Below are 12944 nucleotides of genomic sequence, written 5' to 3'. Positions count from 1 at the left end.
ATTACAAATATTCAGTTACTCTAAGGTTTCATGAGGCTAAAAATATCTTGTCAAAATTCATTAGCTCAGCACCTACACACACACACACACACACACACACACATGCAAATCTGAGGATTTGGAGACTGTAAAACGAGCCCACCATCTGACACAATAAACACAATACAATAACAATACTGTGTTTGTGTGTGTGTGTGTGTGTGTGTGTGCGCGCATCTGACAGAGGTTTACCACATTTCCTCTGAGGAGGACACTTCTTATTCACACACAAACAAACACACACACACACACACACACACACACCTTTAATAGGGAGGAATTATAATCACGTGAAGCAGCTGGTGTGAGGATATTTTACTACCCGAGGTGGGCCGGTGGGATGATAGAGATACGTATGCGTGTGTATGCTTTCTCTTTTTCCGTTTTGAGTTTTGCAGATGTAGCAGCTGCAGGTATTTACTGCAGTAACACCAGACCGCAACCAGACCCACCGCCCCACAGCCCCTCCCAGTGTCTTATTTCACACACACAAACACAATACTGCTTATCTTTGCAGCTGACCTTGTGGTGCACATGACAAAATAGAAAGAGAAAATATAATCTTAGAGCGTAATAGAGTTTCCCCATCCTAATGAATTATAGAAATAAAGGTGGAGTCGCAGTGGTGGCACAATGCCAGGAGAATCGTCAAAGGAGTGAAGTAAACAGCTCTATGATTGGTGGGATTAAATGAACATGCTCCTGCCAGACGTTCGTTTGGCATTCCACAGACGTGTCTCCTCAGAGAACCAGATACAGCATCCAAACGTCTACAGACGTGCCAAAACGACCTCACAGTTTACACTATAATAATCACAGACTACACTGACCGCATATCAGATGATGTCACTCAGCACACACTGTTCTCTTTATTATACGTGAGTAAATAAATTAGGAAAATCTGGACTTTGAGCATAATTCTAATGACATTTTTGTAATAAAAACATGGACAATGGAAATTAGACTGCAGACGCACATCGACCCTTACGCTCTTATGTGAACTTCACAGGGTTAAATCAATGTTCGAGTAAATCTCACAAAAACATGTCCAGGCCATTCCTCCAATAACTTAATCTACATTTCAAAAAAGAGAATCTGTCCAGGCCACATTCCACCCCAAATTCAAAAGATAAAAAGAAAGAAATTAAAACGAAGGTTTTTATATTATATTTTATTATATATATTATATTTTATTTATATAAAAAATGTTTGCATTCTGATTTTTTCATTATATGTTAGCAGATTTTACCCACAAAAATCTCATTACTATTATGTCCAGGCATTTTTATTAGATTCTCATTACTGTAGTGCAATGGTATTTTTTTAATCAGCATACATTTTTCAGCATAAATCAGCAGATATGTGACCCTGGACCACAAAACCAGTCTTAAGTCGCTGGGGAATATTTATAGCAATAGCCAAAAATACACTGTATGGGTCAAAATTATAGATTTTCCTTTTATGCCAAATATCATTAGTATATTAAGTAAAAATCATATTCCATGAAGATATTTTGTAAATTTATTACTGTAAATATATCAAAACGTCGTTTTTGATTAGTAATATGCATCACTAAGAACTTAATTTGGACAAATTTAAAGGTGATTTTCTCAATATTTAGATTTTTTTGCACCCTCAGATTCCAGATTTTCAAATAGTTGTATCTCGGCCAAATATTGTCTGATCCTAACAAACCATACATCAAAGGAAAGCTTATTTATTCAGACACTTAAGACTGGTTTTGTGGTCCAGGGTCACATATAATAAATATTACAATGATGCATAAATACTGTATACTTTAAATCATGCATCATTGTTTTTTTTTGTTTTTGTTTTTTTTCAAACAGTAATGAGAATGAGAATTTTTTCACTATGGTAATAATCAAAATTGGGGTGCTTAATTAATGTTCAACCGTCAAGAAATTTCACAATGCAAAATTAATGAGTAAATAAAATAAGCTAATTTTAGAACAGTTAATTTTTCACAAAAATATAATTGCCTTTTTTATAATTGCCTATATTTTATTTGTTTGTTTGTTTTTGTTTTTGAATTTGGGGTGAAATATGACCCAAAAATATGAATACAGCCAGTTCCTAACAGTTGTGAGCTCACTGTCATGGAATTAAAAGTCATTTACTATTTGTGTGGAGGGGTTCATTTTTCTGACTACACATTTTTGCCTAAACATTTTTACTCCTGTATGTCTCTCTTTCATTTTCTGACTGATTTATTTCTTGAATTTCTTTCAGTATCAAAATATATATGTACATCTATATGCTTGTTCTTTATTCTAGTTCCATAAAAATCATGTTTTATGTGAATAATATGTATCTATGACCTGTACAACCTTTTATAAGATAAGATCTATGATTTCTACAGCAGAGAAAAAAATACTAAAGTATATGAATTTTTTTTACACATTTTATGCAGATCTATGAGCTCTATGCCCCTGAGTATCTACACTGCTCAACAATTTATGAGATTTATACAAATGTCTGTTTTGTGTATCCACATGTTTTTGTGTGTGTGACACAGAGACTACTGTATGCATTTAGGTTTATATGCGTGTGTGCAGTAAAGCTCATGTTTGCATGTTTGTTGGTCTGTTCATGCTGTCCACTCTGTCCTCAAACACACCACACACTAAGCAAGGGGTGGCTGTGAACAAACATGCATGCATGTGGGAGTGTGTACGCATGCATGTGAGACTCTTGTGTGTGTACGTATGCGTGTGTGATGGTGTATTTGTGTGTATGTAGGTGTGTGTGTTTTTGTATGCATGTGTATGTGCCTTAGAGTGTGTTTGCATGCGTCCATGACATTATGAGTTCCATCAGTGTGTGAATAAGTGTACAATAGAGTCTCTAACACACACGAGGAGAGGAGAAATCCAAACACAGTATACTTACACTGCAATTCCTCACATATCCAAGCTTAGATAGAAGAGAAAACACACAATCAATATCTGTCTCACTCTGATGGCATGAGGTCTAAATCTAAATGAGGTCCACTGCTGTTATGCTGTACTGTGCTGTACTTTTTGAGCGGTGTAATAAAATAAAACAAATTATTGTATTGTATTTTAAGGAACTAGCTCTTTAAAAGGGGAAAATAGACTTTCAGAGACATGCTCTGGTAAATGTCAGGCACAATCAATTATTTACATAACTGCAAGAAAATGAACAGGATTGAAACAAAGTTAAAGGATTGAGCAAAAGCTAGAAATTGCTCAGCGAGTTTATAATTTCTGCAATTTTATCAAACGGGGTAGAGTGAGAGAAACCAGTTAATACCACAAAACATCACAGAGATCATCTAATCCACTGCCATGAAATCCATTTTCACCAAAATTATGGTATTAAGTCATATATGTTAAAAGAAAACTTACCAATAGTACCCCCATCCTTAAAATTGTAAGTTTAATATTTTATCCAGTTATAATGTATTGTATAGTAGGAATGACTCATGCCATCAGCTTGTCTTTGTGAACTGACCATGTTCAAAAATATCAGTGAAGCACAAACAATAATGGATGAAAATGTATTATTGTTTAAGCTGATCACAACAATAACCTAATAAAGACTCTAGAAATAGACTGCTGTTTATGGGAAAATGACTTGAACTGTTATGAGAGAGTTACTATATAAACAGCTGCTTCTTTCAAACCTGTCTCTGTCTGAAATGTATGAAAAATGTTAAGAAAAAAATGTCTTATAATGTCTTATCTAACAGAGTAAGAATCATTTAAAGTTTTGAGCCAGAGAATTTAGTAACAATGAAGGTTAGGGCAGAACAGAAGAAGTGACATCAGACAGAAGGAGCCTGATTGGCTGAGGGGACAGGAAGAGGTGGAGACTGGACAGTTACCTTGTTGCGTTTGAAGTAGGCACGTCGACAGGCAGCGAAGCATTTCTCACTACAGAAACTCTTCAGTTCAGAGCCCATACTGAGAGAATAACGCTTCACTCCCACCTTCTGACACCACGCACACATTATCTGAACGTTAGAGGTGTCCTCCTCTGAGAAAGAGAGAAAAAGAGAAAGGATACACTGTAAAAACAATTCCGTAAAATTCACGGTAAAAAAACGGCAGCTGTGGTTGCCGGAATTCTGCTGTAAAAAATACAGTAACAACATTTTAGTTTTTACGGTTTTAACTTAAATTTACAGTTAAATACTGTCATTTCATTAACTGATATAATGTTAATATACCAACCTAATAAAGTACTGAAATCTGTTTTGTACCTTTGAAATACACTGATAACTACCAAATGCAGGTGGTGATGAGAAAGTCACATGATGAACCAAAGCCCATCACAAGCAGCTTTTAAATAATAACATATATAGAAGGTGCACAGTGTCATTCACACAAGCACTAAACACCATCACGGTGAGACTCATTAAACTGAAATATGCAATAAACATTAATTTAACAACATTAGATGTAACATACAACCCTAATAAAACTGATAAGAAAAAACTAAGAAGAAACATAGTCATTTCAAAGAAAAAACATCAAATTCAAACAAAATTTGAAATGCAACGCAGGGAATTCTAGGAACGTCAGTTTACGTTTTTAACTGTAAATTTTACAGGAACTTACCGTTAACCATTTAACAGGTTTTTACTGTAGCATTTTCACAGTTTTTTACCGTTAAAATCACAGTCATTTTTTACAATGTATGGAAGGATCTATTCAGTCAACTTTTTGAAAAATAGTGAAATTTCAGATACAACATAAACCATTGTTGTTTTTCTTCATATTACTGAGACTAAATTTACCATAAATTCAAGTACATAAACATATGTGGACACACATATACAAGCATTGCATCTCTTTTATTTTCTTTTATTGATAATAGCAAGAAGAAGGATAGACTAAAGTGCCTTTGCAATTCATACTCACATAACAGACGTCATATACCAGATAATATTCTCAACAACAATGTATTTTTCCACACTGACTCATCCACCACCAACATATTATAGCCAGACAGTATATAATACACAAACACATATCTGGATGTTTGAACACGAAAGGCAATCTTTCCCTCACCAGCCCACAAGGGGTTAAGAGAAACCTGTCATCATGCATCACCCCACAAACATCAAGACTATATACGTTTGTATTTTTCTTGTGTGTGTGTGTGTCAGTCAATCTGCCTACATCACAGTGCATGCCACATGATGTTAGCTCTTTCCCATCATGCTCCACTAACAACTAGACGCTTGCGGGCACAAGTGTTCGGGTTTGGGTGTTTGAAGCGCAAGCATATGTGAGTGTGTTTGGGAATGGGGGTGAGCGAGCTTCTAGGGGCCACAAAGACACACACCGAGCCAATTGATTCAAATGCAACTGGCATTGCCACAAACAGAAAACTGCTCACTTTTTTGGTGTTTTCATAATGTTCAATTTTGTAAGATGGGACTCCCAACATCAAATTTAGTATGTGATAATTTTAATGCGTCTGCCCATGTCAAATGGTTTCTCCTCAGAGATCTTTTACACTCTCACCCTCTAGCAGCTGCTTAATGATCAGATAAATCTGAGTGTGTGGAGAGAAAATGTCTGCCCATTAGACTTAACCTTTCCTCTCACCCCTCTCTCTGTTTCGTCTTTCTTTTGTAATGAGCAAGTTATATTTTAAGATAGAAATCAATTCAGAATTATGTTAAACATGTCTCCATAGGCTAAACATACAACACACTTCATTTATCAAATCCATTTATGAACAATCAAATCAAACTAATCAGCAAAATCAAGCATGTTTTTTTTTTTTAGCAATTTTTTCACTCCTAGCTGCAAAAAAAAAAGAAAAAAAAAAAGAAGAAAAGTACAATTTGTTTAAGCTGCCTAATAAGCTTAACCAATGGCATGAACTGGGGACAAGGAGACGTATTTGAGACTTTAGCAAACTACCTGTTTGAAACGTACAAGTCATTTATGATTTAAAGGGATAACACACTCAAAAATGAGTACACTTGTCATTTATGTACACTTGTGTCATCCCAGACTCATTTATTTTCTTCCACCAAATACAAAAAGAGTATTTTTTTTTAAAGTTAGTGCATTTTTGACATGTTTGGAGCTTGATGATCATCCTCACCCCTTTTACCTTAATTGTATGAAAAAGAGCATAGAAACTTAAGCTTAATTTACACAGCACAGACTGTTTAATGCTGCTCAGAGCTGACATACATGTGTTTGCACTTAAATTACAACTCTATACTTTGATACTAGGAGCTGAGGTGGGTCAGAGCAGGCGTAATTTAGTCGTTTTTTTATGTGGCATTGGGTCTTTACACTTAATTTTGTGCAGAGACAGAGCAGCCTTAAATTCTATAAAGATGTCTTTAGATTCAGCAGGCTGGAAAAAGTAGATAGAAAGATTAAGTACATAAAGATATAAAAAGAGCTTGCCTAACAAACTGCATCATACAGAGCAACAAAGACTCAAAGTGTTCCTCTACAACCCTCAAAATACAAACATTCAAATATAAAACGGTTGCCATGGCAATTCTGTTTGTTTTTCCTCAGCACAGCCTCATTGCTCCGTCCGAATCCTGAATTTAAGAGGGATCGTGCAAGTGTGTGTGTGTTTGTGGAACATCCGGTGGTAGAGCAGTACATACCTGCACTTCAAAAGCCCTCTGTCACTATGCGCATGCTCATGAATTATTCAAGAGGGCCACAGGCTAGGGGCGGGGATGGGGAGGGGGGAGTTGGCTTCTGTTGCTGTGGTAGTTAGCGAGTCTACACCATCTGTTTCTCGCCACATCACACACATTAACGCACACATAAATATAAGCGCACATACATAGACACACTCACATGAATACACCAGCGCACAGAACACTGGTTTAGGGATGCACCTCACCATGGCGCCGTCCCATCAGACACCATGACTTTGGTCTACTGCGCTACAGCAATGTGAGTGGACTCTTAGTGTCAAAATGCAAGCTCAGCTTTATTTACATTTATGATTAAGGGCATTTTTATATTAAATATCATATTGAAATACTGTATACTATTACATTTATTCAAGCTAAAATTATTAAAACTTGTTTCACAAACCTTACGTACACAAAATATGCTTTATTTCAAGACAGACATCGCTGAGAGTAATGATAACTTGGCGGTTCTATAAATGAGTCTTATGTTTTGAAGTAACCACTCTGAATGATTCAGCGAGTTAATCAATGAAAGATTCACCAGATTGATTCAAGCTAACTACAAGCCTCGTCTGAAATCTCATTCTCTCTAAGTAGGTACCTTTTTTTTAAATAAGTAATTACTTTGCATTACATTTGTCATGTAACCTACCAGCATTAGCTGTGTCACTTCACTGCAATTCACAAATCCTCGCCTGTGGCTTCATGGGATAGAAAAATGTCAGAATCTTGCCAAAAGTAGTAGGTCTTTTGGGTACTTTTTTGCCTGCTTTTTTTGCTTTATGAATACTATAAATTTGGACACACTACTCTTTTCACATACTTTTTTTCACGTATTAGATAGTTTGGAAATATACATATTTAGATGCAGCCCAAGTATTTTTGAATGATTCATTTAAAGACTCATAAGAGTTATTTGTGAATTGGCGTGCACAGAATACACTAATCATGCTGCATGTTTTTGTGTGCAACCAGCAGACAAATCAATACATGTTTTCTTGCTACTCTATGGCAGATTTTTATCTCAAATTAAATTTTGACAGCAAACTCACATTCACAGCTCGATTCAGTAGCAGCGGCATAGATTCAAGCAGTATTATAAACACTAATTTTTCAATGATACTTGTACAGTCGCAGAAACTTTCACATGTTTCGCTTCAGCATCTGAGGGAAATGGTTAAAATGTCGACAAACGTGCGTTAAATTGACAGAGGGACAATATCGCTTCATTGTTTGGTTTATAAGACAACCAGCACAGATATGGCGACATTTCCACAAATGGTCAAGCAATTATTAAATGAACTTTATCAGTCTGATAAGAAGTCACATGCAAATAAGAACAGTAACACACAGTTCATAAATCTCGACACTTGATGGATGAAGTATGTAGCCTGGGATTATAAATACGAGAAGCCTGTTTGTGTAAGCTATCAGGAATACATACAATACACATGTATTTTGTTCAGTTAAATGTGCGCTTGTAAGTTAGATACTCAAATACATGCTTGTGCTGCTTGTGTTTCTTACCTGCTGGTGCTTTGATCAGAGGGGGCGGGATTAAGGGCACTATGATTGGCAGGCCTCCGTGCTCCTTAGAGGAGGAGGGGTTTGCAGACGCCTCGGCTGTCACTCCATTCCGTGATGTCGGAGTAAAGCCAGAGCTGTTGGCGTGTGGAGGAGAACCACTGCTGTTCTCCACTGTGGATGCTTTTGGCAAAGAGTTCTCTAGAGAGAACAGAGAAGCAATGGGGAGTCGTTTATGTTTCACAAATCAGTCACAGTGTGAAATACATAATATATTTGTAGTGTGAATTGTCATTGGTGGATGTGACTGTCATGGAATTCAAATGGTCGTGATCAGATCATTGTAGTCCATGTGAAATCATAACTGACCCTGTTTACATTCAGATTTATTGAGGGAAAGAAACAGGAGTCCATGCTATTTAAAATTTCATTAAAAAAAAAACAAAAAAACATAACCTATTATTATTTACCTTTTCCTGATTAATGTACTGTTTTACAGGGAAAGACCACTTTATGGAAGTAAAATGTTGTGAAGAAGGTTTCATACTAACTAAAGAATTGGTATGCGTATTCAGTATTTACTGCATAAGGAATTGTTCAAACACAGCTGAACATATTTTCTTCAGGATCAGTGTATTATTTTTTTATTTCACAAGTCATTCACAACTCTGGGGCCCTGAGACTCTAGCAATCTCTCAAATGCACACATCACATTACTGTTTTGACTTGTTTGTTAAAATGACACAAAACCGATTAAAAGAGCTCTTACAGAGTCTAGAGAAGACATTCCCATACTACACATACACACCTCCACCTGCAGCAAATAAGACAAGATTCAACAAGGGCACCCAAACAGATTACTGGTAGATAGCAGAAAAGCCCATTTGTAACTCTAACGGCATGCTCGTTTAGAGACGATCACGGCTAAACGAGTTAATTAAGTCTGATTGTCCTTCGCCTAATCTCTCCACTTCCAGCAACGTCAACTAACAATAGTGAAATATCGTAATCTGCGGCTGTGGATTTGTCTGACAGCAGAAAGTAATTACGGCGAGCGTCACATGGCAGGCGTGGTAGGTTGGAGAAATGTGGCACTAGCTGGGAACCGTCTAATGCCTAAATCACCATTTTCTTTAATGGAGGCTGGAGTATGGACTTAGCAAGGAATTAGCCAGCTCATTGTTTCGGCATCTCTTTCTCTGTCCCCACAGGACCACAGAAAAAATGGCTGACAGTTTAAGACTCTCTAATGCTCTGGCACAGAGGCCAGCCAGGAGACAGCATGGAGGGTGCAAAGATAAAGCTGTGGGTTTATTGGAGGGCTCTCGGGGGAACGACGGAGGAAGTTCAGGAATTTAACGGTGCATTCTCTTTTTAACAACATTTAAAATCTGACAGTCCTTGTTTTCGTTCCTGTCCTTGTCAGGATTTTGTGTCTTATTACCGCTCCAGAATTCCCTCTAGGCTCTTTCTGGTGGCAAACAGGTTTGTGAAATTAACCTGCTACAAAGAACCTATGGGGAATTAAGGGATGATAATATGATAAAAAATTAATGCAAGTTATGCATATTAGTGTCAAGTGTTCAGAGGGTCTAGGAGGTATAGTTAGATACTGAAACTTTCCCTGAATTTAAATTTTAAGTGTGAGCAGCAGAGCACTGGGTTGCCGAGAAATAAGAGAGTTCAGGTACCCAAATAATCTTGTCTAGACAACTAATCAAAATTACACTACTGCTCAAAAGTTTGGGGTCGGTAAGATTAAAAAAAATTTTTTTTTTTAAATTAGTCTCTTATGCTCACCAAAGCTGCATTTATTTGATCAAAAATACAGTAAAAACAGAAATACTGTTTACAATGTAAAATAACTGTTTTCCATAAATGATTAATGTTTTGAATATTTAATGATTAATGATGGCAAAGCTGAATTTTTAAGCAGTCGTCAATGCCACATGATCCTTCAGAAATAAGATCATTCTAATACGCCGATTTGGTGCTCAAGAAATACTTCTTATTAATATCAATGTTAAAAACTGTTGTGATGTTTTTGTGGATATTTTAATGGATACAAAATTAAAAAGAACAGCATTTGTTTTAAATAGAAATCATCTGTAACATTAAAAATGTCCTTACTGTCACTTTTAATCAGTTTCACGTGGTCTTTCTGAATAAAAGTATTAATTTCTTTTCAAAAAGAAAACAAACAAACCTTACCAACCCCTAACTTTTGAACGTGTTGAGACAATCTATATGCTAGAGTATGTGTAAATCTTATTTTGCATGCCTTTCAAAGATAAATTTCTGTATTTGTGTCAGATCTCACCTTTCAGGACAGAGATGTGTTGCCGCATTTCTCCGTCAGGATAGTTGCGGATCTCTATGTCATCTGAGTCTCGTAACTCCACTTTGTCATATCCGTACCATCCAAGCAACTCATTCATGGTGTTTTCGGCAAAACTCTACAGAGAGAGAGCAAAAGAGAGAACAATTTAAAATGCAACTTTACTTTTTAGAAGTTGTTTTTTATTGTAAGTTGTAAGGAATCAACAGACAATGCTCACATATCTGCTAAATTCTACTAAAACCTATTTTTTGATTACAGAATTACTCATTTCATAATGCGATCTTACAGAAATGGCCTACACACACACACACACACACACACACACACACACACACAGAGGGAATCTGAAATGTGAATAATTGCAGTCTGTTTGGAAGGTGTACTGCACTGAGACAATCGATGTAAAAACCTCTGAGTGGCAGATTTTGCAATGCGGATAAACAAAATCTCCACAGGGAATCTTATGTTTGCATGGCTACTGTGAACCAAGGCCAAAAGTAGTTTCATCCAAGAAATCCACTAGCTCATCGACAGACCAAATCTGACTGCAAATAGCTTCAAACGTTTCAGCTCCTTATCCCTTTAAGAAAGAAATCTGGAGAGGCTATAGGCTGACCAGGGCATCAAACAACATCTAACTAAGCAAACAACGCTAAGCCAGACAACCGGAGAACAGAAGAGTAAGAAGCATTATTAACAAATCAGAGCTGACCGGACCACAGCGGAATCCAAACAGCTTCAACTAACTAGACAGAAAACATCACACTTTGAGATTTTAATACCCATTTACCCTGTATCTGCTGAGCAATAATACTTGTCAAATATATTAGTAGATATTTGCTTAATGAATAAAAACCTGCTTATATGTAGATCACAGTTTAATATATAGAGTAAGTATATATAGAGAGAGAGTAAAAATAAGTTACATTAATTCTAAAAATTGTAATACATAAATTATTATTAATTATTTTTCCCACCTGTTTTAAAATCTCAATGGGTTCATAAGACATAAGGGAGCATCTCAACATTCAGATATTTATTTATGTATATGTATTATTAATTTTTGTCACTTTCTGTTTTAGTCAGTCTGAGGGAGGCTCTCACCATCAAGTAGGGCGAGTTGCCATGGAGATTGCCTGCCTGCCCCGCCCCTGGGAGGGGCCGATTGGACGGGACCTGATGAGACACGAGTCAACAACTGTCAATCAAACACAGAAACTGTCAGTCAATTGCATTAACTATCAAGCGGCATACTGTGTTTTGGGATATATACATACTCAGTTAATGTGGTTTGTATTTACTCACCAGTGTACACTATAGCACTGCTTTTATGAACACACATAGACATGTAATCTAAAAAGGCTAAATGAGGGATTCACTCTAATGAAATATTATATGTTATAATTTAATATAATGTTTCATAACTATTGGATCATTGTGCAACATATTTAAAAGCACACATGTACGATTTACTGTACAAACTGATGAACAGCCCTTCTCCACTCCTTCCCTGCACTTCTGCTGTATGGCCACCAGGTGTCTGTCCTGCCTCTGGTCTGTAAGGTGAGGCTTCTGTTTTAGGATTGAGTTCACAAGGTCAGTCACAATGCAGTAATCACACCCTGTCCACAGGAAACCCTACTAGACTGTATCAGCACAGCACGGATCAATCTAGAATCACCTGAGCTCTGCTCTGAAGAGTTTTTGGGCACTTCTAGAGTTCTGATTGTCTGGGAACACCAGCTGAGCTGAGTTTAGAGGGGTTCAACAGTTCCTCAAAAGGGCTCACCTGACTTATAGAGTTAACATGGGGTCACACATACTCATCACAGGGTCAAAGGTTAGGTCACATTCGGCTTGGGGACAGTGATTCTTTACTATTAAAAAATACAAATTTATTTTTATATTTATTATAGAAAGGGAGTTCAAAATATGGTCAAAAGTGAGGAAAATATTATCATTAAAAACAGGGTGCCCAGTGCTCAAACGTTTAAATATAAAGGGCCAAAAATGTAACTTGATTGAGGGCCTTGTGCCAAAAGTAAATGTTGTATTATTTTTAACTATATAATATTAAAATGTATTAAATAAAAAAAAATAAAAATAAAAAAACATTTTCAAATTATTTTATACAAATTCGTTTATATTGTTTATGTTTAAAAATAAAAGCATGTTTAAAAAAAATTATAATGAAACGAAGAAGCTTCATGTTTTTTCCCCTTATTTTTTCCCCTAGTTTAGGCATCTCTGATTTAAACACTTTTAAAAATGGAGAAAAGCTATTAAAGTGAAATAAAAGGTTTAATGCTAATCTATTCTATCCTTTACTATAATGAATGTGTTTTTTTTTATTATTTTATCCGATCA

At 36.2% G+C, this 12944-nt stretch overlaps 1 protein-coding gene and 1 long non-coding RNA gene across 7 annotated transcripts in view; one reads left to right on the top strand and one right to left on the bottom strand.

Moving 5' to 3' along the window:
* sobpa (sine oculis binding protein homolog (Drosophila) a) overlaps positions 1-12944 on the bottom strand; it is a 37197-nt gene that overhangs the window by 17299 nt on the left and 6954 nt on the right. For 2 of the 6 annotated variants that reach the window (XM_058796387.1, XM_058796391.1), the window contains exons 2-6: positions 11682-11753; positions 10557-10692; positions 8240-8437; positions 3908-4059; positions 2950-2973 (exon numbers count right to left, since the gene is read on the bottom strand). In XM_058796387.1, coding sequence (XP_058652370.1) covers positions 2950-2973; positions 3908-4059; positions 8240-8437; positions 10557-10692; positions 11682-11753 — 582 coding nt within the window. The remainder of the gene's footprint in view (positions 1-2949; positions 2974-3907; positions 4060-8239; positions 8438-10556; positions 10693-11681; positions 11754-12944) is intronic. The other 4 variants (XM_058796388.1, XM_058796393.1, XM_058796389.1 and 1 more) reach the window with 3 other exon arrangements.
* LOC131552545 (uncharacterized) lies at positions 6887-11798 on the top strand. Its single transcript, XR_009274001.1, has 3 exons — positions 6887-6971; positions 9448-9597; positions 11660-11798. It is a non-coding gene; the product is annotated as an uncharacterized LOC131552545 (long non-coding RNA).

Source organism: Onychostoma macrolepis, chromosome 13, assembly GCF_012432095.1.
Source record: "Onychostoma macrolepis isolate SWU-2019 chromosome 13, ASM1243209v1, whole genome shotgun sequence".
Taxonomy (NCBI): domain Eukaryota; kingdom Metazoa; phylum Chordata; class Actinopteri; order Cypriniformes; family Cyprinidae; genus Onychostoma; species Onychostoma macrolepis.
This window is presented reverse-complemented; position numbering and strand designations above follow the sequence as displayed.